We start from the raw sequence: 26,620 nt of genomic DNA, 5'->3' as shown, positions 1-26,620 counted from the left end.
TTTAAGGAACCTAAATTCTTGTAAAACTTATTGATATCAAAGCCAAACATCTTTAAAAAGTGAGCATAAACAGAATAAACTTCAGTTGCTTCCAAACAGACACAATATTCTTTCTACACAAGACCGTTTATCTTTAGTAATGTGCTAAATTAAAGGTTTAAAATACTTTACTCTACAATTGTCTAGATCAAAGCTGGATGCTCATTTTGTTCCTGTTACCTGGTTTCTGTTGTATTTCAGTAAATGCCAAGTTTATTTTACATTTCTTAACACCTAACTGGGGTCAAAACTCAACACACATTCCAAAACTTCTTTTGTTGAGTAATAAATTCTGTAGATAAAGGTAAGCGTACCTGGAAGTAGATGCCGAAGTCAAAGCTCCTCCAGATGAAGAAGCCCTGAATTAAACTGCAGCCAGCCAAACCGTCTTTGTTCATATATACTCCGTACAAACCGCCGTGAGCCTCGTTATGAATCCACTTCTCATTCTCGTTCAGATTACCTACACAAGCATTTGGGAAAATTTCTTTGAGGATGTCTGACATGCATTTTTTTCCTGAGCAAAAGCACCAAAATATAACATGTCAATCATTTATACTGCACACTAAAATCACGAAAAACATCCATGTTCTTACCTGGGCATGGTTCACCATCGATGCGGTACGCCACTCTCTCGTAACCTGCCACGATGTTATGCTGCAGGACAACATTCGTCCCCTCGTTGACCTGATGTTGCAGAAAAAAACAGACAGGTGAAAATTCAGCAACTGCGTTTTTTTAAAAGGTATAATAAGCTCTTACACATTGAGAAGACAGACCTCGATGGCAGCGTTCCAGGCGAAGTTGAAGGACTCCTCTCTGCCCTGGTATGATCCAGGCCACAATGTCATCATCACCAGGTTTCTCCTCACTGTTATCTTGTTGCCCCAAATTCTGATACCTGTAAATGGACGTATTTTAGCACTTAAAGGAGCTGCTGGTGAAAGCTGCTTCTGTTCCTGTGGTCATATTTAATTTGGATAATCCTGGCCCAGGTGAAAAGATTCTGTAGATTCACTTCAGATCATTAAAAAAATAACATTGGTGTTTTTTGTCCTTCCCCAGTTTAATATCAAGGTGTAGCTATATTTTTATATAAATATGAGGATAAATGTATATACAATCAAATCTACAACTTATTTAACATGCTTTTTTGGTTTAGTTTTGCTTTGCAATTTCTGTTAGGATAACTTTTACATCATTAGTTGTTGAAATATACAAAATTTACTCTGAAACTCAGAAGCTAAGTGTGGTGTTTACCTTCTCCGACAGTTTGGTGGACGATGTTGTCGTCAACGTTCAGCCCTTCTGTTCCAAAGACTCCGATGGCCGGAGAGAAGCCGTCATGGAAAGCACAGCCCTGAAGGTACGAGTCTTCTGCTGAAACCTTTTTAACGAAGAAAAGAGAAAATTCTATTATTTATTTATTCTATTATTTTCTCTTGCCTATAAAATGTCAGAAAATTGTAAAAAAAAAAGTCTATCACTGTTTCCCGAACTCTAAGATGCAGCCTAAAATGCCTTTAGTCTCGACCAACAGCCCACAACACAAAGATATTTCACTTTACTGTCATAGACAGTTCATAATTGTGTAAAATAATATTAATTCATGAATACATTACACACATACATATTTTTTTTTATAGTTAGAGCTATCACTACTGCAGATAACACAGTTGAAATATGATTAATTATTTTTCAATAAGTATTTTTTTAAAAGGAATGTTAATACAGAAGTTTGTTGGACATGTCTGCCATCTTTTAAATAGATTACCGCTCCGAGGTTGAGGAATGCCACAGAGTAGCGAGGGTCGCTGTAGTCGCTCCAGCCCTCCTGACCAGAGCGGAAGAACTCCACATTCCTGATTTGAGCCTTGCCTTAAAGAATAGAATGTCAAACAACGTGTTCAATATGTTTAAACAACAAGCAAATAATAAAAAAAACAGAATAAACAATCATACTACTAATATTCTGCGTCTATAAGTTTTCTATTATTTAAACATATAACTCTAATAATAAATAACTTCTTTAAAAATAATTGTTTTAAAGGTAATTTAACCAAATAACACAGAGTTGATATTTAACACAAAATAAAGAATGTCTTCTCACCTTTATAGTCGATTCCAGCCCAGGAGTAGGTGCCGACCAACAGTCTGGCTCCGAATGAGTCCTTCATCATATCGTCATACTCCTGACCAATGATCCTGATGTTTCTGGTCAGCAGGCCGACATCAGCAGCCAGAGTGTACGACGTGTCTGACACAGAGTGAGTCTCACCTGAACAGAGACAAAGAGGAATCGGTATGTAAGTATTTTTGGTTGCATTACATTTTAACAGACCCATTGTCCCAGGTTTCCCCTCGTATGTTCATCTGCTGTTTTGTTCAACTTCAAAACTAAAAGGGCCAAAAAACAGTTTATGGATGTTGTGAATTGATTTAAAATGAAATATTTCTGGTTTCTAAAATGTTCCAATTCAACTTTTCCCAAGTAAATGGTAATGGTAATTAAAATGATTGAACATATCAAGCCACAAGTCTTTTGAGCTGTTTTAATGCAAAGTTCATTAATAGATAGCAAACTTTAAGACTTCTGACACAGCAAATGGATTTTAATCAAAAATATTTTAAATGTAATTGTCACAAATGTAAATTCTACATAATTTTAAGGTTCTGGAGACATGTGCTGTGTCTGTTGTGACAGGTGTTGAACTGACTGATGTGCATGTAGGCCAAAGGCTGTTCCAGGGTCAGTACACGGCCATCTGATGACACAGCCGTGATCTTGTGTTTTTCTGTTTCCGACGCATTGTAGCTTGTGGTGGAGATGACGACCTCGTCTCCAACCTGCACACATGAGCAGACATGTAAACAAAAATGACTACTGTCTGTTGTGTGACTCAAATGTACACTTATATATGATTATTCTGCTTTTAAGATCTTTACATTAAATACAAATAAGGAAAATAAAATAAAACCACAGAGACCTGCCAGTCGACGGACTGTGACAGTGTGAGGCTGTTGGAGCCAGCGTTGGATGTAGCAGCTAGTTTGGTGTGGTAAACGTTGTGAGGCAGTCCGTAAAGCTCCAGAGTACCAAACACACCTGTTGGACAACACAAAAACAGACTTAGTCAATGCCTGTCAATTTCATGATGGTAAACTGTACAGTCAAAAATGCAAATTAAGAACTCAAACATTTTCTGAGCGTAGCACCGTTATAATATTTTAATAAATTATCAAAAAATCTGAAAAGGTCATAATTAAAATGTAGATTTTTCTTCAACCATCATTTATAATATAATATAATAATATCCTGACTTAAAATATAATGTTTAATGTATGCAGTTATATTTACAATACATGAAATATTGCAGCATATTCTACAACATATAGTAAATATACTAAATGTATCGGACAATAACTTACAAAAATATCTATTATATTCATATGAGGAAAATATAGTTGCATTACATACACTGTAAAGCTGCATAAACATCTTTATATTAGTTATATATTTTGTATTTAGAACAAAACGTCGCTCATTTATCTCCCCGACTAACAAAGCAGTCAGATCTTGAGCCTGACACAGTTTTCTTACCCAGGACTTTGGATCCCTGGTTGGGCCCGTTAGGCAGAGGCCAGTCTGGGGTGCGGTGGTTCCCTCTCAGTGTGATGTGCAGCTGACCTCTGAATGGCTCATCAGCTGATCCTGCAAACATCCTGCCACCCTGAAACAAGACAGACACGAACATCACCAACAGGAACCAACTGTGACACAAACAGCATCTATCAGACTGTGATCTCCTCTTCATTCTGATTCACAGTTCTTTATTATGTGGCACTTTTCTTTTTGTCTGTTCAGTCGTAGTTAACTGTTGTTGTTCATACAAAGTGCCTAAAGCTTAATTAAAATAATAATAAAACATTATTTCCTTATTTATACAGTAAAGATTACTGAAAGCTGACCTGGATGGAGATGTAGACAGCATCGATCATGACAGTGCTGTACACCGGTTCAGAGCGAGCCGGTCTGCTGGACGATGTGTCCATGGAGTCGGGGATCTCAAGAACTCCGATGACCGTCAGCTTGTTGATAGGAGGAGTGTTGGTGTCCAAAACTACCCACTTTCCTGAGGGTCAATGTGAATATAAAGATCTTGTGTTAATAGTTCATTACTGTTACAGCTGGCTTAAACTGACTTTTTGGTTGTTTAGGAATTTCAAAAGATTTATTACATTTCCAGATATCAGTGCTTAAAATATATAAATCATCAGATATTACCTGATGGGATGACCACATCAGCGCCCGCTGTTGGTACAGTGAAGTTGTTCTCAGCTGAACTTGCCCAGAAAGAGGCATTAGACCAGCGACTGGAGAAAAACATACAGCATTAGAGAGGTTAAAACCAGAGTCAACATAATAACCACTTTAAATCAACAGTGCTTGCTTTTGATGTAATCATTTCTCCCAATAAACTTAGAGCAATTTCTGGCATTGCCGTTTAACGATAACCTCTAAAACTTTTAGTTCTGATGTCTCACTATAGCTAATGAGTTTAATTTGTTCCTGTTCATTAATTAAATGTTGCAGAGAGGGGAAACATACATGAAGTTGTCTGGCCGGCCGCTGGGTAGGGGGGCGAGTGTGGCGGGAGGCGGTGGCGTTGGTGCGATGCAGTCGGTGAAGAAGCAGCGATAGACCCTTAAGCTCACGGCAATGTCGTCCATGGAGCGGTCTACGCTGTTACGACGCCGACGCTTACTGGTCTTCCCAGACACTGTAGGAACAGGACAATGTCGAGTGAATGAAGAGATGCACTAATTATTGAATGTTGTGAACATATTGATATTTTAGTTTGATAAATAATCTAAAGGACAAACAATAAACTCCAATGAGTGAACTGAATGAGACAAACTATTACTAAAGCATAAAAACATCTGTTGTATTTCAAAAATATCTGTTATGAAGTGATGGAAACAAAATAACAACCCTGTTATGGAAAATAATAGCGATAATGAAGCAGATTTAAGTTTGTTTATGCTATAATTTAAAAGTATCCGTGATGCCTAAATTATACTATTTGACCATGTTATAGGACCACAGAATAAATGCTGAATTTTTCGACTAACGAAAGTTTCAGCTCTATAGAAACAGCCAGTATTAATGTTGCCCTATCAAATGGCTACTGAAGTAACGTCAATAACATAATCATTAAATGTAGCTTTAAACAGGTGATCATTTAATACTAATAATTCTTTATTTATTAATATTATAATTTATTGTATAATAAAATTAAGAATTTACAAATACATTTATATAAAAAAACAATAAAAACCTTCAGTCGCATACTGTATGAGAGGCTACAATCAGTGAAATTGTTAATTTTTCCTTAAAAATGACTTAAATGATTAATCTATTATCAGAATGATAACTATAATCTATAGATCCATAATAAAATGTGTCTAACCGATGAAGTAGAGGTTTTTGGAGCTTTTGTCGAAGTACCAGTCTCCGTTGTTGTTATTGTTGAAGCTTAGCGCCGTTGATGAGCCGTTCCTCTCGTCGATTATACGGAACCTGTCAGGACTCTGTGTGAGGTTGTGGTTCATGATCACGTATTGATCTGACTGTATGAGGAGAAAAAGCACATGCAGAAACATCAGCGTAAATATGCAGAAAGCTGGTCAATGTCCTGCATAACGATTCGATTATTTGCCTATACAACTACTATGATGGAAAAGATCTAAATGTACCTTGAAGCCGTAGAACTTTGCATCGTAAGTGATGTTTGTGAGATGATCCATATCGTTGAAGTACCAGTTGTAAGTTTTTCCAGAAACCAACAGAGCCATCCAGCCAAGCTTATGAGTCAGTCTTTTCTTCAAATAGGGAACCACACTGGTGCCTGTAACAATGAAAACACAGTCAAGACAGTCTCATAATACAGCAAAGAAAGTTATATATTTCCAGCATGTGATTAAAAATGTAAACAGAACACTAACATGTTTTAGGGGTGTTCAGTAAATTTTTTTGGCTCATATTTACACTTTTCTGCACATTCTGTGTGAATGTTCTCAGAATGACAAATTATACATTTTGTAAACAGACCATAAGGCCATGCAAAAATGTTTAAAAAAAAAAAAGTTTATTTAGAGCTAATATGAGGCCTTAGCTGACCACATTAGTCAAATCAAGTCAACATGTTTCATAGTTAGTGTCATTTTAGTGCCAAATTGTTGCGATCCTTCCACTGCAGATGAAAAGAAAAACACTGTCCATCGAGACACAAAGAGGGATTTTTTAAACTGAAAAGACTAACTGTGGAAGACGTCAACTTTGTTTGACTAACTCAGATGGATAAAGCCTCATATTATCTTAAGATAATCTTTTAAATACACTGTTGATTTTGTTCCCCATCACTTACACTGTGAAAACATTTAGAGGAGATCTCATAATGGTCAGTATGAACAGGAGGAATGATTACAATAAGAAAAACCTGTTTCAGTGTTCATTTGAGAACTTGACTATTCTTTCAATAGGTCAATAAAGGTTCAAGATTAGCTAATGCTTCCTCATCAACAAAATTACATTTGAAAGTAGTAAGTCTGAGTGTTTTAATACCGTGTTCATTGCTTATGATGGCATCTTTGCCCTTCAGAGAGCTGGGTGTGGGGTTGTTGAATGAAAAACGGTTGAAGTTGACAGTGTGGTCGCACACAGCGCCGGGGAAGTTGCCAACGCTCCACTCGGCACTCTGGGAGCAGTGCGCAGGGTCCAGCAAGGCGCTCATAGGCACAACTTTGTGGTTGATGTTTCCTGAAAAGCAAGTAGTTATGGTCAATGTAAGCTGCATCACTTCTAAAACTGAGAGCCACAGAGTTCCATTGTCATCAAAATACTATTAAATACTCATAAATAAGCTACTTAGTACTTAGTGAAATGACCGCACACACTGTAGTTTATATTAAGTAAATTCCATATATACTGACTGGCTGCTGTAAATACTCACTAGACCACCATCAAATGTGTATTAATCCACCACTTAAAATAGGCCCCAACAAATGTGCTATTTCCTCCTGTTTGAGTGATGTTGGTTATAAATGTATTGGGAAGGTTTTACATCTCTTAAATAACAAACTGGACATTATTATGACTATTTAGTGAGAAATAAGAGCAATACAAAAATTAGCAGTAAGACTGAGTACCTGTGAGGGAGCCATCAGTGTCCACCAGCTGCACCTCGTGCTCCCACTTGAAGCCCCCTTTGTTGTTTGAATTGAAGTACTGGACTCCACTAAACCTGACAGCCCAGCCTCCACACCGATCGATACACAACCCATCGACAGTGGTCACTCCGATGGCTGCGCAGGAGCCGCGGTTGAAGTTGATGAATTTGGTGTTAAGGACACTCATGCCATCATCATATGGCGTGATGACACCTCGGTGCGTGCAGTGGTTGTCTCCAAGTCCGAGCTCGTCCACATGGGCCACAATGGTGCTGTTGGACACCAGCGCCCCTCCGTTCTCTCCAAAGCTGCTCACGGCCCACCGAAAGATGCGCTTGGCTTCAATGCCGGCTTTCTCGTTGTTCACCATGATGAAGCCATCGAACTGCACGGCGCCCACGTTGACCCACTCCGCACCTTTCTCACAGTTCCAGGCAGTGAGGGAGCGGAAGACAGCAGGCTCGGGAGTTTTGGAGTTGCAGGCTCCGTTCTTCATGGGGAAGAAGTCTTGGAAGATCCAGAGGCCGAACCAGCCCTGGGAGTGTGCGGTGTTGTTGTGAAACTCGCCGAGGGGAACCTTCTTCTGGCAGATGTTTCGGTCGAAGGATGGGCCATCAGGATGTTCATGCATACGGTACCAGAAGCCGAAGTGGGTACCCCCTGCGGCGGTATTGTGACGGATGATGTTGTTGGGATTGGTGACCCAGTAGGCGGCGGGAGTGACGTCATCGTTTAGAAGGCTGGTGCTTTGTTTGACGAACACAGCCAGGTTGTACTGCAGGATGTTCTGCGTCTCGATGCCGTCCTCAATGAAGAAGGCCCCACCCATGATGTTATAGATGACGTTGTGCTCCACCAGCAGTCGGTGGGTGTTGTGGATGGTCACGGCCCTGTTGAAGGTTTGATGGATCGCGCAACCTCTGACGTACGACTTGTAGTTGATGTCTCCCATCAGATGCCAGTGGATGGGATAACGTCCCAGCCTGAAGGCCTGTCCGGCATGGAAGAGCTGGGGCACAAAAGCATAAAGACTTTAAACTATATCATTCCACTTTCAAGGAGCAAAAAATAACAGACTGTGAGGATGAGGACTTTTAGAAAAACAGTTTGAAAGTTAAAACGTGGTCTGCTAAGCACCTCCACATATTCCAGTCTGCCGATTGCAAGATTCTCATTGGGCCGGGGTGCGTGAAACATGATGCAGCCTCCAAACTGATCGCTGCCGACTTCCTCTCCGAACCTTCCTTGGAAACAAGTTTGGGTGGTGAATTCACCTGCAGCACAGAGAGCAAAAAGATATTAATATTAAAAACCACCATGACCATATACACAATGTTGTTATTGTCTAAAAAGAGCAACAATGTAACAGGTACCAAAAAAGCCAAAGTCTGTTAAATTGCACACTACTATTCCATGATTTTATTCTTAAAACATCTTTCTTCTATTTGAAAGGCTTAAAACGCAATGCAAAGCTGTTCTTTTTACTTTGATTTGACCTGTAAAATGTAATCACAAAGATTAGAAAAGAAAGATCAGAAATCTCACAAACAATCACTACGACACAGTACCTGTGTTAAAACCATCCGGACAGGCTTCGATCTTGTCGTTCCATTCTTCATGTTGGGCTCCTCGAACCAAGATGTTCCTGGTGAGGAGACCCACCTCTGCTCGGCCCTCAAACACTGTCCCGTCAGGTAGCGTGACGCTCACCCCGAGGTGAGTGTACTTGAGTGGTTCGGTCAGGGTGAGTGTCTTGCCATTAGCTGACACACTGGCGATGTTCCTCATCTCGTTCTCTCTCTGACTGTGCCTGAAAACAGAAATAAAAGAGTGAAGATCAAAGCCAGATTACTTGGTTATCCAGCCAGATTTTGAGTTTAATTCAGGCTTAATGTGATACAGCCCACCTCCTAACCAGTTGGCTTACTGGTAAAAATGAGTAATTATTCCGGCAGGATTCGGACATGGATACAACTGCCAAAATGGCACAAATGTCAAGTACCCAGTTTTTTTGTTGTTGTTGGGTTTTTTTTGGCACATCGGACTATAAATCATCTTCCTGGCTGTAATAAGGCCCAAAATGTCCCAAAGTGTTGGATTAATAATCACAAGACTTTATATCAGACTGGATTTCAATAGCTGTATATTATTCTTATTTCTTAATTTAGTTTCTTAAATATTCTAGCTGTATTCTAGCTGTGTTACTGTATTCTATATCATGTACCTCACTAAATATTACTCACTAATAACTTAATTTCCCCATGCTAGCAAGGCTTTCATAATACTGAATACTCTGCTCATGGTTGTTTTGATTTTGCATGTAATTTGACTTACAATTAGGACACCTCACCTTTCTTACGTCAACACTTAAGTGTCAATTTATATAACAGAACATAAACTGTGAAAAGCAGTTCACCTGTAAACATTTATAAAAGAAAAATCCTAATATTAAATATTAAAATTGCTGTGTGATTATGTGCATTTTATTGGTGTGAGTTTTTTTTACCCCTCAAATGAGGCAAATATGTGAATAATGCAGTTATTTTTTCCCCACCTTTTCCCATTCAGGCAGGATATTTGTGCTGCGGTTGAATGGCTGAGATTTATTTCAACTTTACAGGATTTGGTTATGTTCAGGATTAGCTTGATGTCAGGAATAATCCTGATATCTCTCCTTCGGGGGGTAATACACTGTTATGAAATACACTGTCAAATCTCTGCCTCAAGGTGTGTGTGTGTGTTTGTGTGTGTGTTTGGGAGTGCTTGTGTGTGCCTGTACAATCTACCTGTGGCCGGTGGAGGCGATGATAATCTGATCTCCGGCTTTCCATGTCACTGCCTCCATCAGCGTCAGTGTGTCGGAGCCGCTGGTCGCTGTCTGGGACAAATGGGTCCAGGGGACAGGAACCGGAATACCTGGAGAAACAAGTTATTAACAATGACTTTCACCTGAGGAGGGCAGGTGTGGTGTCACTAATAATAACAATGCTGCAGGACAATTGAATTACACTGTCTGCTTACAATCATTATGTGACATAATGACATATAATAAGGGTTTTTTGTAATATTTGGGTCACAGCTATTTTTCTGTTGCTTAGCGCCTTAAACATTTTGGATGCACATATAACAAACTGACTGTATTCAGATTCTTCACATAAATAAAAGTAGTGAAGCACCAATATAAAAATACTTCATTACAAGTCATAATTATTCTTAAGATTAAGTAACAAAATTAGTAGTAGTCATTACCCCGAATGGCCTATTTGAACTTTTTCACTTTTTATATGAAAATGGAACGGATGGATTATTTCTTATCAAGGAGAAGTGATATGTCATTATATCACATAAGGATTAAAGAAATGAGATTTATCATGTAGTGAGCCTTAGAGGTGCTGATAGGTGGATTTTGTTATCTTTGGACAGAGCCAGGCCAACTGTTTCCTGCTGTTTCCAGTGGTTGTGCTAAACTAAGCTAACCGGCTGCATCAAATTTATCATGCAGACAAAAGAGTGGTATTGATCTTCTCATCAAACTATTGGCAAGAATGCAAATGACTGAATTTCCCAAAATGCTGAACTAGTCTTTTACATTTCAATGAAGAGCAATGTCAATTTGTAGTGACATTTTTCAACGTTACAATATACCAACTACAAATCATGTGTGTGCACCAATGTTATGTTTTTGTACCATGCAGGTCCAGCACGCCCTCTCTGACAGCCAGCGTTTTCGTTCCATAAACAGGAAGTTCTGGTGAGCGCAGGTTGCCATGAAGTGTGATGATGGCTTTGTGTTGGAACGGCGCACCCTCCTGGCCGATCTGCAGCCGTCCGCCGTCTGTGATTAGGATGTTTTCTGCCTGCAGCTCGATGTCCGCTTCATCAAACACCAACGTCCCTCCTGAGCACAAAGAACCAGCAGGTTACCAAACTACACACAGGTGGCAAAAAATGTCTTATTTTACTTAATCTGAGCCTAAAAAACCCTTCTGTGTCATTAGAAAATACACAAAGTCTCATAACTATGACACATTAAAAAGCAGCCATGAGAAAATGATTTTTTGCACCTTGAATAAGGAGCATTTTCAGCACAGGGGTGCTGACGTCCAGCAGGATGGTCTGGCCTTTAGTGATGACGGCAAACGAGCCCCTCTCGGGTGGAGACAGCCCTCCCCACGTGAATCTGGACGACCACACATCAATGTAGAAGAAATCGGCGTTGTCCTGAAAAAAGACGACAAGTAATGGATGAAAACATGTCTTTAAAATACATTAAATATTTCTTATTATATTGTTGGTGTGAAGATTCCCTTCAAAATGCAAGGTGAGTGACAAAACAGCACACCTGGAGTGATGAAGGTGTCAGCTTAATAAAGGGAGTTTAACCATGGTCATATCTGATAACTTGGACCCCTGCAACCAACATTAAAATCTCAGCTCTTTTACTTTAAAACTAAGACGACCTTGATCAGAAAGAAAACACTGTGGAGGAACACTATGATGGTAAAGGCTTTGAAAACAGAATGCAGAAAAGCAGAGCGTAAGTGGAGAAAAAGTAAACTTCAAATTCACCTTGACGAAGTCTTTGTCTTTGTCATTTTAACTATGAGTTACTCAAAGCTAGACAGCGACACTTTTCTGAAATTATTAATAAGAACATCAACAACACTCGCACTCTGTTTGCTATGGTTGATAAGCTTACAAACCCCCCTAAACAGATAGCTCCAGAACTCCTTTCCACAGATAAATGCAATGAATTTGCTTGCTTTTTCAGTGAAAAAATACAGTCCATAAGGTTAAATATCAACACAAATCAACAAAACAATACAATGATGCAATCCCTAAGACCTCCCAGGAATAACTCAACTGCGATGTCAGAATTTAAAACAGTTGACCAAAAAACCACAGAGGAAACAGTTCAGCATCTAAAACCATCGACATGCTGTCTTGACACAATGCCATCAGACTTTTTTAAAACTATTGTGAACTCTGTCCAAACAGATTTGCGACAAATAATAAATAGCTCACTTCAATCAGGCACATTTCCTAAACCCCTAAAAGTAGCTGCCATTAAGCCACTCTTAAAAAAGAGAACGCTGGATGCTTCCATGTTAACCAACTACAGACCTATCTCAAATCTTCCTTTTATAGCCAAGATCATTGAGAAAGTGGTTTTTAATCAACTCAGCAATTTCTTGAACTCCAGTGGCCTTTTTGACAAATTTCAATCAGGCTTCCGACTTCACCACAGTACAGAAACAGCTCTTATTAGAGTGTTAAATGACATAAGGTTAAAGACTGACTCAGGCAAGGTGTCAGTTCTGGTCCTGTTGGATCTCAGTGCTGCGTTTGACACTGTGGATCACAGTATACTGTTGAACAGGTTGGAAACTTGGGCAGGACTCAGCGGAACAGTCCTAGAATGGTTCAGGTCCTACTTGGAGGAGCGGAGTTATTTTGTGACCATTGGAAGTTATGAATCCGATCGAGTGGCTATGACATGTGGAGTTCCTCAGGGGTCAGTTCTTGGACCCCTTCTGTTCAGTCTATATATGCTGCCTTTGGGTCAAATTCTGCAGAACTCTAATGTAGACTATCACAGTTATGCAGATGACACGCATATATACCTAGCACTGTCCCCGGATGACTACAGTCCAATGCAGTCATTGTGTCACTGTTTAGAGCAAGTAACAAATTGGATGAACCAACATTTCCTTCAATTAAATCAGGACAAAACTGAGGTAATTGTTTTTGGCAATAAAGAGAAGAGGATTGCTGTCAGTAAACATCTTGAGTCACTCTCTCTAAAAACTAGCAACCAAGTCCGAAACCTTGGCGTGCTGATAGACTCAGATCTGACCTTCAGCAGTCATATCAAATCAATCACCAAAACAGCCTTCTATCAGCTTAAGAACATATCCAGAGTGAAGGGTTTTATGTCCCAAACAGACCAGGAGAAGTTGATTCATGCTTTCATCTCCAGTAGACTAGACTACTGTAACGGTCTTCTGACTGGACTCCCACAAAAAAGCATTAAACAACTGCAGCTCATTCAGAACGCTGCAGCCCGAGTTTTGACCAGAACAAAGAGATCAGAGCACATTACTCCAGTTCTAAAGTCTTTACACTGGCTCCCAGTCAGCTATAGAATAGATTTTAAAGTTATGCTACTGGTCTACAAATCACTGAATGGTTTAGGTCCAGAATACATGAATGACATGTTAGTAGAATATAAACCCAGTAGGGCTCTGAGATCTACTGACTCAGGTCAGAGAGTGGAGCCCAGAGTTCAGACTAAACATGGTGAAGCAGCTTTTAGCTGTTATGCTGCACACAACTGGAACAAACTACCAGCAGAACTGAAATCAGCCCCAACTGTGAATATTTTTAAATCCAGGTTAAAAACACTTCTCTTCTCCTGTGCTTATGATTGAGCTCTTTCAAAGCACTTTAAATTTTAATCTTTCATTTGCACTCTATGTCCTTTTAATGAATTTAAAGCAAATCATTATTTTATGCTGCAATCTTATTTTTAATGCTCTATTATAGTATTTTATTTCTCTCTCTTTCTATGTTTCTGTACTTTGTTTTTATTATTAGTGTGTGTGTGTGTGTGTGTGTGTGTGTGTGTGTGTGTGTGGGGGGGGGGTATGTACGTGTTTACTATGATTGGGTTGTATTTTTATTTCTCAAATTCCATGTTTTTTTTTTTGCTTTTTTTTAATACATTTTTTCTGTTGAATGTTTGTTATATGTAAAGCACATTGAGTTGCCACTGTGTATGAAATGCGCTATATAAATAAAACTGCCTTGCCTAGCCTTGCCTTTACTCACCATCTTGGCAATGCCACGGTCTCCGATGCTGACTCGGACTTTGGTCTCCTGAGACTGCCGCTGAGCGTTGGTCACACAGATGATGTGTGTGTTGTTGGTGGACTTGACATCACACACGGAACCTGCGATTGTCACGTTGACTTTGTTCATGTCAGTGCTGTAAAGTGAGAAAGTGAACATGATGATTTATGATGATGATGTCATCTAATATTGTCGTAAAATTGGTATTATATTCTAAAATAAAGGCTATATTATACATTGTATAGCAATATGTATCATATAGTGTATGTACAAAATAAAATATCATAATTATATTATATTATACTATAGTATTATACATGATAGAATTAGTGTTACGTTCTCAAGGCTTAATATTAATCATTTAGTGTATGTTTAATATAATATAATATAATATAATATAATATAATCAAGTAATATAGTATAAATAACTATATACTATAATATGATAAAATGCTATGTTGTTTTATTATGCGATATTATCATAAATCAGTTAATTCAGTGTATTCAAGCTATATACTTGGCACTGTGCATTCTTCTTTGAAACTGAGAGTCATTGCGTGCCAAAAATAAGAAGACGTCTGCATTAAACCCAATGAAAGCAATGAAATCCAATGAAACAAAAGCAATTGTGTAATGTAAGTCGAGCGCTTAATTCTCAATCAATGGCTGATAATCTGGGTGCGTCTCTCCATTGTGTCATGTGTACATTGCAGAGACTCTTCCTTTACAGCACCTGAAACCAGAGCCGGTGATTGTGAGCCTGGTGCCTCCAGCAGTTCCTCCTCTGCGTGGAGAAACCTCTGTGATCACCGGAGTGAGCTGAGATTTGTAGGTGAAGCCATTTGATATGTTGACGGCATCCAGCTGGTTAATGACAGCAACCAGGCAGCTCACCTGTGACTCCGTGCCTGTCAGGACACCCACACATAACCACAGACAGACAAATACAGGCGACAACAAAAGGACGAGAAGAATCAAGATGTGTGCACAGAGGTAAAAAACAGCAGCCTAAGATGTCTCATTTGCCCTGACGACTTGTTTTATCTGACAGGTCTATCATTTCCCACTACCATGAGAACATTCCTTGTAGATAATGTCTATCACCATAAGACCATTGAAAGTTCAGCTTAGATAGGACTGGTTGGGAAAAAATAACATAAAAAACCAGCAGGAACACATTCCTTTTATAGAAAAACGTGTATAAGCTAGAATCTTATCACCTTTAACCCAAACCTTAGAAACCTTTGTCATACTAGAAAGTTGTAAGTGCTCTTGATTAGAAGATGGATTTCTTAAAAAGGCAATCTAATGGAAGAACTAACAAAAATGTTTTTTTTGGGCTTTATATTGTACGTATCATGAAGGACATGTTGGCAGCATAATGATGTTTTTAATCTTCTTGAAAAATATATAAACCAGTGATCACAGTTTGTAATCTCCCACCTCCTTTGGACAGAGGATAACTCAAGTTTCCCAGCATGAATCAATCACTCATTATTTGAAATCTGGTCATACTTACCGTTGTTGAATGGGGACTGGCAGTAGAGACGGCTCGATGTCGACATTTCTCTGTCAACTTTACACTCCTCCCCGCAGATCAGCACGGTGGATTTGTGCGGGTCGAAGCCAGAGCCCTGGACGGACAGCAGAGCGCCGCCGCCGAAACCGCCTGAATCACAGATCAGAGAGAAATTCAACATACCTCAAACTCAAAAAACAACCCTCATCAATAACATCAAAACTTTTCTTGGAGTAGTGGTAACAGCTGCTAATAAAGGTGTTGCAGTTTGTTGGAAAAGACAGTAATAGTCCCTCTGTAGCAATGAGATGCTATCCTGTGTTCTACATGAAAAGAAAATGTAGAATTTGGGAAAACTAACAATATAAATAATCAAATCTGGGGTCCTGCTGGATTTCAAAGAAAAGCCCAAACCAGCTGCTGAGAGGGTGTGTTTCAAAAAAACTGTATTTAACTATTATTTTTGTGTTTTGTTCTATATTATTATTATTTTCTTCTTCTTTCTATTCTTTCAATGTGTTGAAATATTTTTCCTCGTGTTTCTGTTTGTTAATTATTGGATACTCTGTGAAATGTGCTTGATATGAGTTATTGTAAAGGAGAGTGATATTTATATTTTGGTGTAGTTTTTGGGAGGGGGTTAAAAATACCCCCAAAAAAGGGATGAAAACATTTTAACAGGAAATTCAGAATGTAACGAGAAACTTTAACAATGACTGTGGGGTAATTACAAAGAATACGAAGATAAACTGTAGATAAAAACTTTTTTTTCAGGCTTATTATTTCTAGAATTCATAGTATAAAATGCTAGAGAGGTTTTAAAAATTAATTACTGGTTAAATCAAAACTTTTCATTCTTGATCTGAAAATCCGTTAGTATTTAATGTGTCTACAAAGAACAGAAATGTGATCTGGTCTTTATGAGGCCTTAATTTTTTCCTCAGGAATGCCAAGCAATTTTTCATGCAACATGTTTCTTATAATATTTTAAATTTAGCCGAAGCAGCAGAATGGTTTGTTTTAGACCCGACTGTCTCTTTTCTTACCCTCGTTGGGCTGCACGCTGCTGAGAGTCAGCTCATAGGTGAACATGACCTCTGACTGGGCGTAACCTTTGACCTGGTGATGAAGCATGACTGGGTACGACCCCCCGGGGTTGTCTCCCGCGGTGCACTGAACCTGGGTGTTGCTGACTGTGGACACATTGCAGGGAACGTGGTTTATGGAGACGGAGACCTGCTGCGGGTCGGTGCCAAATCCTGAACCCGTCAGTGTGATGACTGAACCGCTCGGCCCTGTGGGACATAAACAGAAGCAGGAAGAAGAGGTGATCAGAGGATTGGGTGGATGTAATATGAGTATAATATATTCAGAGACATTGTAGCGACAGTTTCTCATTTTATTCATTTATATGGGTGTTGTCAGATTAAAATAAAGCTGCTTTAATTATATCAACTCTATTGGTTTTTTCTGAAATAGAAGGATTACATAAATTGGGTTAATTGCTTTTTGTAATTCTTGCAACATACTATGATCCATTTAGAAAAAGAGTTGCTTTTCTTAAATTAGCTCTTAAAGTGCTCTTCTTAGGCTGAACAACACAATGAAACATATAGTGGTTGCTACTCTTTAGATTACGAGGGAGAGAGAGTCATGATCCCTGTTTTATCAGAGCAGTTGCTTTTTTTTTTTAGTTTACTATCAAAATGTAAGAATGTGTCGTAATTATACTGAATCAAATTTACAGAGGTGGAAATGTATGTTTTTTTCTTACAAATTAGAGTGTTCTGTTTTATTCTTATTAGAAAAACAAGCAACACAAGTTGAATCAGGAAGTTCTGTGCTTTAAAACTAAGTATTGTTTGTAATATTTAAAGAATCAAACACAGATCCAAAATAATAACTTGAATAATAACAGACTCCTCCTCTGGCCTGTTGTTGATATCTGGAGTATACTAAAAATATTTTCTCCCTACTAACCGAGCACAAGTGTAACTATGACTACAGGATGTAGAGGACCATAATTACCAGTGGTGGGGCTGATGGAGCTGACGACAGGAGTCTGGGCTGCAGAGTAGGTGAAGTTGAGAGGAGGATACTCCACGGAGAGGACTTTGATGTTGACCGTCACCAGCCCCTCGCTGTGAGGAGGCGTCAGGCAGCGGAGAAGACTCGGTGTCACCTCCTGGATCTTGCAATGTTGGCCACCAACCGTCACGCTGGTGTTCCCTGGAGCGAAGCCGTTTCCTGTGAAGACAAGAGGGGTTCCACCTTCCAGGCTGCCCACGTCGGGGTTCATGGCGGCTTGGGCATGGCTGCTCAGGGTGATATGACCTGATGCCAGACCTTTACTTCTCACAATTACTTTGACTGTGTGGTTGCCTGCAGGGAGAGCGCTGACATTCAGCATGATGCTTCCATCAGACACGGCGGTGACTTGCAACTCAATTGTGCTGGCGAAAACTACCACGTCATCCATGTTGCTGCCAAACCCTGAGCCGGAGATGGTGACAGTGGTTGGATCGCTGATGCTGTCGGGGGAAATGCTGGTGACTGTGGGAGTGACGGAAGAAGAGTACACGAAGGAGCAGTTTGAGTGACAGGAGCTCTGGATCCTTCCCACTTGGACGACGACATCACCAGTGTGTGCCTGAGAGGGAGACGTGTCACAGATAATGAGAGTGTAATTGACTGACACATCAGCGCATGACTCGCTAGCTACAGTCACTTGTCCGTTGGAGAAGCCGGATCCGTGGACGTGGAGCCTGGTGTGGCCGGTGGTGCTGCCGATATGAGGCGAGACTGAGTCGACGACAGGCAGAACCACAAAACGACGGCCGAGCTCTTTTGGTACAGTGATGATGGCGCTGCCCAAGTTGTTAACTTTGACAGCTACGGAGAGGGGGATGCCGATGGGAAGTCCACTGTTCTGGCTCAGCTGGCAGTAAATCTCAGAGTAAGAGCTGTTGATCACCTGGCAGGGTTCGTCTCCCACCGTCACCTGCAGGATACAGAACAACCCAGAGTAAATGACCACAAGCTCTGTCTGAGCTTTCACTGGACGTCATCATAAAATGTTTCGGCAACAGAATACATCTGGAGAGAAATAAATTATTTGGATACAATCTAGAAAAAAACTGCCTACTGATTAGTGATAGATTATTATCTGCAGAGGATAAGGAAATTAAATCCCCTAAATTTTAAGCATTACAAATAATGACTGACATGTGAACGATGGTGTTATAAGGTCATGGGTTATGGATCAATAACAAATACAGTGTTTAATTAAATACATATTACTGTGGAGATCTAATAACTAACAAAGTTGTTCTAGTTTGTTTTCCCTTTACCTCAAGGAGAATTAAATTACTGGTATAATTATCCTGCAGGTTTGTCAAATATTAAAGCACTGATTCAAATCATGACATTCACAAAGGTCTCTTTCTAAATTTTAAGAGCTGAGACTTTTGATAAAAAATAGCTATTGTTAGTAAAAACACAACTGATTATAAAGTGTGCTCATTCAACCTCTGCTTAATGAAATAATCAAAAAATTAAAATAAATAATCAAAGCATTTCAGCATTTCAATACATTCTCAACACCAAACCCATTAGTCAAGAGCCGTCATAACGCTGCTCACCTCATTGGCACAGGCAGTGTCGCTGAAGCCATTTCCCTGGATGTGGATGAGCTGGCGGTATGAACCCTGGTTGGGAGAGATGGAGTTGACTGTAGGGGTGGAACAGGTGGACGCACTGAAGGAAAAGCCGTCTGATGTCTCATTGGTCTGTTGGCACTGTGACACTGCGACACACTGAGCGGTCGACCTGGCATGACGTGAACCTGCAGGGGAGACATTTTGAACCACTGATGATGGACCAAACTTGGAATTTGATTTTACTTTGAGCTGGATTTTTATATTTCCAGTCTACCCAAAAATGCTCAAAGGTTAACTTAATTCACTTGATCTGACATGATTTATTTTCTTTTAAATACTTAAAATAATATAATAAATTTCACCTCTGATTTCATCTTTCAAAGGCACATTTCCATTGATTCTCATGGAACACAACTATTATTTTTACTTCTTCATATGTAGGAAAAAGCTGCTGACTGATCATGTTTAATGCACATCTATACATTTACCTCCAGTCACGTGTTTGGCCATCATGCCTCCAACGCTGACAGAGACCTTGCTGCTCTTTTCTTCCCGAGGCTCAACTTTCACAACACCTTGCAGCACCTTGACGTTGGCATCATCTATGTAGCCACTGCTGTAGTAGTACACGCCAGGCACTGTGAACCGGTGGCCAAAAAACCCTGAGGGGAGCGAGAGACAGACAGGCGTCATTACTATATAGCGTATATGGACACGGTACGCATTTGTCTTGTTCTGTCTCTGTCATGCATGTTGAAAGGTGTTGAGCATCACATGTCACACATCACATTCTTCATGGGTCACATGTCTCATTTATCACGCCATCGCAAAAACAGGAAACAGGAAAAATGCCCCACCCTGTTTGGTATTTTTCTTGCAGTATTTTTGTGGATAAACAGACAAAAGTAGACAAAGTGACATTAAGTTGAGATATTTTATGAGCAGCGACAGCAGAATGTGATAACAGAGAATGAACTCAACAACTATGAACAACAAGGAGAGAAAAGGTTGATGAAGAGGCAAAATGAGCTGTTTTTCTATTAATAATAGGACAAACATGGACCCTAATGCAAGTAATGATGAGCTTCAATTATAGCTGTAATATTATAACTATTTCTATTTTTCTCTCCATTCATGTAGAGATCAGAACAAGATTTTAACACCTGTTTGTCATTCTGTGAAATGTAGGAGATCGCTACCCAAAGCAGAGGTTAGTAATTTCAAAAATACAAATACTTATGTGCTATTGTAACTGAAAATAATAACAACTGTCCATTGTGTGACAGTTTTCTCTCAGCTTGCTTACGTTGTTTGCAATGCATTTTTATTATTACACTGATTCTGTGCTGCATCAGTTCTCACTGGAAAAAAGGGATTTCAATAACAGAATCTCACTTTTATCTAATTAAATAAAGGGGGAAAAATGAACATAACACAATCCTGCATCATAAAATGTGTTCTGAAGACTGTATGGCAGGACAGGTGATGAGCAGAGCCCGACCACTAGGGGCGCTGCCGCGCCCGGTCAAGCAGTGTACTACTGGTTTGAGGAAAGAAGTGGAGATCGTCAGCAGTGTTATTTTTTCTATATAAAGTGGACAAGATTATTGTCTTGAATCAGTTGATCCGCTGGTTGTATTTAGATGTGCGTCCAGAGAGATGTAAGTTTAAGTTATGTTGACTACAAATGCATTTAATTTTTGGGCTGTTACCTGTTAGAGTCAGGTTTATATCTTGTGTTAATAAGAGTGTGTTGCTAATGATTAGAGGTGCTCATTATCAATGGTAATGATACGAATGATAATTTATATTTGCGGCACTGACCGTCTCTTTTCTTTCTTATTTATATGTGATATACATAATTCTGGTGATTGTGTATTTTGTTATTAATGGTTATTATTATTTCTGTTTATTCCAGAACCACACACACGCCTACAATCACCTGCACAACCTGTAATGGTCACTTACTGTTTAATTAAAGCGCCATAAAAGGATTAACCGTTTCATCCTTGTCTTGGGGGAACCTTGAGGACTGCGTTCTAACAGACGCACATTTTGCGATTACACACAGAGAGAAGCCAGATAGCTTTCCATGAGACACTATATTACAAAATGCATGAAAGAATATTTAAGGGTAGATTTTCTTTTAATTGGAATAAAACCCAATAACAAATAGGAAAAAGGGCTTTATTATAGTAAATGTGAATGCTTCGTATCATAGCTTAGTGTTCTACCTTTGGCGGTCTTGGTGTTTCCGCTGGTGAAGTGTCCTCCCTCATAGGTGTTACCACTGGGGCTGGAAACACTGAAGACCCGGTACCCGACGTTCTGGAAGGCCGGTGCCTCCCAACGCCACATTACTGTGTCTCCAACAAACACAGTCAGTGAGGCAGGACTCCACGCATACCCCTCGCCATAAGCTGGACAACACAGAAAGACATATGGGTTAGACAGTTAGAAATGTATTCATATACTACAATTAGTATACACAGACAAAGATAAATAAATACATACAGGAAAGATTAATTGTCTGACGTTACATGTAATTTAAATAATTTGAAGGCCTTTTCAAAATATGGCTAATTATGGAAAGAAATTAGGCCAAACTGGTTTTTAAACACTTTGTCATTGAAACATTTTGTGGGTGAAGCCACATTTCTGCTACAGGTGACAGCTTTGTCGCTTGCAGCGGTTTCACGTAAATGAATCCTTTTGTTATTGTGGCCTGCTGAGATTTAGCTTGACATCTGGACAAAGGATGGAAATGTAAACCTACTGTGATGGGATCCCTGGTTGGTGACGACGTGGGTCTTCTCTTCCGACTTTACAACACACTGCAGTTCACTATCCGAGGCGGATTTCACTTCACACTCAGCTCCTCCTGTCATAAAACATGTGTGAGATAATATAGGAAACCTGATGCAGTCGCACTGTAGTATTGCTTTTCCATATTTGCATTACTGCAGATGATCACCAGCGAGCAGCCAACATGTAAATATTTGGTTTTGGTCAGAAAGTGTTTCCTCTCAACCATCATTCTGATATCAAATTCCACTGAGAAAACACAATACTGTATACTTTATTGTAACATAACCTCTGTGTTAATCACACTCTCGTGTTGCTTACCAACAGAGACTTTGTTGTGAGAGGTGTTGAAGCTGAAACCAGATCCAGAAACAGTCAGCCTGGTTCCTCCCAATAGAGAGCCAAACGTGGGGGAGATGCTGTGGATTTCCAGGATGTATTCAATGCTGGCGTTCACACCGCTGTAGATAAAAGAGTCAAATAAAGTTAAAAAGGAATCATGTTTATTGGCTTGAAAGCAAAACTGAGAATGTACTTTAAACTGTTTAAACAATTTTCATTTTGTATTTATTTTAAAGTGTAAAATCAGTATTAATACTTAAATATCAAAGCATTTCCATTAAATAAATATCACAGGTACAATAGCAGCTCTGTGAGGCTGAATCTCACTTTGAGAAAAAAATGTCAAACTCTTGCTAACAGCTGGCGATACTGTCGGCACTCATTCAGAAGGTACATTATGTAATAGTTGGATTGTTGTCCTTGAGAGTATTTCGTAATCACTCAGTATGGGAATGTCTTTCACAGTTAGCTGTACCTTGTCTGGGGGTAGCCATTGTTTCCAACCTGTACATCCACCTTGTACAGACCGGGTGGCAGCACGGGGAGAAGACAGGTGATGTTCGACCCCGTCCACTGCACAATGACACATTCTTTCCAGCCTACGAGCACAGCACTGTCATTGTCTTTAGCACCAAGGTTTGAACCCAGGATGGTGAGAACTCGATGTCCTACATAAAAGAGATCAAATTATTACAATGAACACGTTTTCCATGAAAGAGCTTCCTGTCACTCAAGTGCCAAGATAATTATTACTTATCAGCCAGTTACTGTCATAGCATTATTTTTAAAAAAAAAGATGCTAATTGTTCTGCAGGTGACAGGTATTCACGCTGTATGGATTCTTCTGCATGTCTTACTATAAATAAATTGGGTGACGTGTTTGTCTCTTTTGCTCAGATTATCAAGGTTTAACAAGACAAAACAAAGAAAACCTGAAAGTCAACATTACAAAACTATTTAGGTGGGAATTATGACAAAGTTCCCACACACTTCTTGAAACCCCTGGTGACAGTGAAGTAACTCTGAACAGTATCGACTAAATAAAACTCAAACTCACAGACAACAGACATCAACATTATGCTATTCCTGCTCCCTTCACGAAGAACTGCTGCTGTACTGATATTTTCCTTACCACAACATAAAGATGTTATTAAGAAATTGGTTTCTAAATACGGTATTAGCCAGAATATAAGTCGAGCCTGATTATAAAACTCTGCGGTGGGCGTGACGTGATTGCGTTACCGTGGTAATGGCTACTTTCAGGCACATATAGTTACATTGATATATTATGTTTCTTGTCTCAGAATCATTTCAGGTGATTCACTGATGACAAATGCTCTTTGCCCATGGATCAATGAGTGGTTTGTTTTGCAAGAGAAAAAACTGAGGTACTGAAACACAAAGAATAAACATTGAATCCTATTCTTTCCATAAACAAAGAACACGCAAACTCGCCAGACAGATAGGATGTCTATTGACCTTTATAGACAAAACTTATCCTCCCTATTAAACCTGATTCTTCATTGAATCATATCAAAGAACATATTACAAACACTCTTCTGGGTTGATCCCTGTTATCCCATGCTGATTCCACCTCATTGAATAATTATCAAACACAGGAACACAATTAATAAAGGTCCCATAAAAAGTACCAGTATCGAAAATGATTCTCAACTCACCAATAACTGTTGTCGTCTGGGGACTCAGGTCTGAGATCTGGGGTGTGAGGTTATTGTCGTAGGTGAAGGAGCCACTTGCTGTCTCAGTCATGTTTCCCACCATTACTGTGACCGTCTGTGACCCTGCAGTTCCCTGAAATAAGTTTTAAAAAAGTGCATGTATCAATTATAAAATTAGCAAAAGTTAAATAAAGCAAATGCCAAGAGCTGGGACTCTTTAAACAGCTTGAAAATATGGGAAAAGTTAGTTATAATTAACTTATAACAAATGACTTAAGCATGTTAATCTATATCAATACAATTAATAAGCATTTGCGCACTCATGTTTCAGCAACGTTATAACCATGCAGAAATCCACAGTAAGTCTTAAGTGTTTTGTATACAGCTCTGCAGGAAAACAATTTGTATGAGAAGTGTGTTTAGCAGTCTGAACACTTACTGCGGGCATTCTGCATTTCAGCTCACTGTCACTTGCACGAATCACTTTGCACTCCTCGCTGCCGATAGTAACTGTGGTGTTCTTACTGAAGCCGAAGCCTGTCACTGTCAACAGTGTGCCTCCTGTGAAAAAAGATAAAAATAAGATGTGCAAATGTTTGGGTTGACATTTGTTTATGGAGAAAGTTGTTCTGCCTATAATTTTGTGATATTATCATGGGTTGAGGTACTAGTTTAGGTAAATCAGTTCATAGTTATCACAGTGTCTGTTTTGTAATGACTGACCCGCCACGCTTCCAGACAACGGAGAGAAGGAGGAAACAATGAGCTGGTAGGTGAAGTGGGGGATGCTGCCGCCTGCATAGCGGGTATTTCCCAGAGAGGGGAAGCTGACTGACACCGGGTAGGTACCAGCGCCGGCGCTGCCCAGTCTGCACACCTGGGTGGTAGCTGAAAAATCATTGATAAAATCTGTTTAGTCTCCTTCCATTAAAAAAAGAACATGGCTGAATTATTTACCAAAAAACCAGAGTATAGTATTAACTTCTCCAAACATCTTCTACCTACCAGTCATCTGTTCAACATGGCACTTCGCCTTTCCCACCATGATGGAGGCATTTTCATTGCTGAAGCCGGTGCCAGTAACAGTCAAAAGAGTCCCCAGTCCATTAGAGCCTGCAAATAATGGGGATAAAAGGGATAATAAATAACAGATACAACAGTCTCTACTATCATCAGCTCTGGTGTTTTACATGTAGCATATGTAACTGGTAACCAAAGGATAAAATCCAGGTCACTCTGAGTCATGAGTATAATAATAAAGAGTCTTTAATAGTCATTGTGAGCCTTGACTTCAAACAGGATGTTTGTTCTTTGGGTGACACTTTAACTTTTGGTTTACTAAGCAAAGATGAACTCCAGATCTTTTCCTCTTGTGAGTTTTGTAACTGGTATTGAATATTTTACACTATAGAATAATGAACTGTTTTTGGTTCTGGACCTTGCACCAGCGGCTGTTTGGGATTATATTCACTTTTAGATGTTACACTCACAACAGCACGTGTTTGATTTGATTTAGATTGCATAGAAATCAGTTGCATATTCTACAGATCCAAAAGATTTATAGAGAGCTATTCATGCAAGACGATGAACAAACAAATGATATTTTAGAGGGACACCTTGAGATGGGCTGATTCCAGTCACAACTGGAGTCTTCTCCTCGGACCATTCAAATCCACAGTCACCAGAACACTTTGAGGGAATCTCATTGATGTAAACCTCCACCTGCAAACAGCATCATCGTGCATCTCATCAACAATGTGTTCAAGACAAAGTCCGACAGCAAAGAAATAAGACAATATGTTGGAATAATCATTAGCATGCAAAGTTACTGCTACAAGAGTCACAACAATAGAATAGAGGATGACTGTGGCAGTCAGTCACTGCTGTAGCTCCCATGATACAAAGCAGTTGTTTAGTAGCATGCAAACATTTCAATTAAATAGTGCCTGGAGGCAGCGCTATGCAACAACACAGACAAAAATAGTAACTTGCTCTACTGAATACAGTAAGTAAGCAAACACATCAAGTATTCAACAGTAGCTACAACAAAAAGCTGACAGGCTGAAACCAAAAACCGGAGATGCCGGAGGGTTGTACCTGTGGTTTGGTTTCCCAGACACGAAAGAAATCTCCTGTCAGGCTTCGAATCAGCAGTCCTCCCTTTCTCCTTTCACGAGCGAAAGCATCTACGTTTTTGCCGACAATTGAAGAACCATTGACCTGCAATGAGATTAAATCACAAATCAGGTCCGGCCTGCTGTTCTCTCTACCACTGAAGAAACTTTAATCTTTGGAACAGAAGATATTCAGTATGAAAAAATATGTCTATTATAATTACAACTGACACTGTAGTAACTATATTACTCGTACTACTGTTACTGTCATTATTGGTATTAGTTTAGTTTTATTTTTCATTTATACAGATAAAACTTAAGTGAAACAGATGTGACATGAGAGGCCAAGACCTTGTAGGCTCATACAATAGACCTCTCCCC

The 26,620-nt window shown here is 39.5% G+C and overlaps 1 protein-coding gene across 1 annotated transcript in view; it reads right to left on the bottom strand.

Annotated features, from left to right (window-relative positions):
* Window positions 1-26,620, bottom strand: part of LOC133995894 (fibrocystin-L-like) — a 46,845-nt gene that overhangs the window by 6,647 nt on the left and 13,578 nt on the right. Inside the window, exons 28-65 of the mRNA XM_062435408.1 lie at window positions 26,223-26,345; window positions 25,742-25,847; window positions 25,131-25,238; window positions 24,849-25,013; window positions 24,565-24,686; window positions 24,126-24,258; window positions 22,922-23,114; window positions 22,426-22,565; window positions 22,076-22,180; window positions 21,534-21,719; window positions 19,788-19,961; window positions 19,282-19,508; window positions 17,669-18,641; window positions 16,687-16,935; window positions 15,641-15,790; window positions 14,855-15,029; window positions 14,101-14,257; window positions 11,334-11,490; window positions 10,958-11,167; window positions 10,056-10,185; window positions 8,838-9,079; window positions 8,407-8,543; window positions 7,249-8,278; window positions 6,665-6,859; window positions 5,797-5,948; window positions 5,511-5,670; window positions 4,644-4,820; window positions 4,325-4,420; window positions 4,009-4,172; window positions 3,641-3,770; window positions 3,027-3,145; window positions 2,757-2,886; window positions 2,150-2,317; window positions 1,814-1,917; window positions 1,300-1,426; window positions 819-940; window positions 622-726; window positions 354-488 (exon numbers count right to left, since the gene is read on the bottom strand). Coding sequence (XP_062291392.1) covers window positions 354-488; window positions 622-726; window positions 819-940; window positions 1,300-1,426; window positions 1,814-1,917; window positions 2,150-2,317; window positions 2,757-2,886; window positions 3,027-3,145; window positions 3,641-3,770; window positions 4,009-4,172; window positions 4,325-4,420; window positions 4,644-4,820; window positions 5,511-5,670; window positions 5,797-5,948; window positions 6,665-6,859; window positions 7,249-8,278; window positions 8,407-8,543; window positions 8,838-9,079; window positions 10,056-10,185; window positions 10,958-11,167; window positions 11,334-11,490; window positions 14,101-14,257; window positions 14,855-15,029; window positions 15,641-15,790; window positions 16,687-16,935; window positions 17,669-18,641; window positions 19,282-19,508; window positions 19,788-19,961; window positions 21,534-21,719; window positions 22,076-22,180; window positions 22,426-22,565; window positions 22,922-23,114; window positions 24,126-24,258; window positions 24,565-24,686; window positions 24,849-25,013; window positions 25,131-25,238; window positions 25,742-25,847; window positions 26,223-26,345 — 7,476 coding nt within the window. The remainder of the gene's footprint in view (window positions 1-353; window positions 489-621; window positions 727-818; window positions 941-1,299; window positions 1,427-1,813; window positions 1,918-2,149; window positions 2,318-2,756; window positions 2,887-3,026; window positions 3,146-3,640; window positions 3,771-4,008; window positions 4,173-4,324; window positions 4,421-4,643; window positions 4,821-5,510; window positions 5,671-5,796; window positions 5,949-6,664; window positions 6,860-7,248; window positions 8,279-8,406; window positions 8,544-8,837; window positions 9,080-10,055; window positions 10,186-10,957; window positions 11,168-11,333; window positions 11,491-14,100; window positions 14,258-14,854; window positions 15,030-15,640; window positions 15,791-16,686; window positions 16,936-17,668; window positions 18,642-19,281; window positions 19,509-19,787; window positions 19,962-21,533; window positions 21,720-22,075; window positions 22,181-22,425; window positions 22,566-22,921; window positions 23,115-24,125; window positions 24,259-24,564; window positions 24,687-24,848; window positions 25,014-25,130; window positions 25,239-25,741; window positions 25,848-26,222; window positions 26,346-26,620) is intronic.

Source organism: Scomber scombrus, chromosome 16, assembly GCF_963691925.1.
Source record: "Scomber scombrus chromosome 16, fScoSco1.1, whole genome shotgun sequence".
Classification (NCBI taxonomy): domain Eukaryota; kingdom Metazoa; phylum Chordata; class Actinopteri; order Scombriformes; family Scombridae; genus Scomber; species Scomber scombrus.
This window is presented reverse-complemented; position numbering and strand designations above follow the sequence as displayed.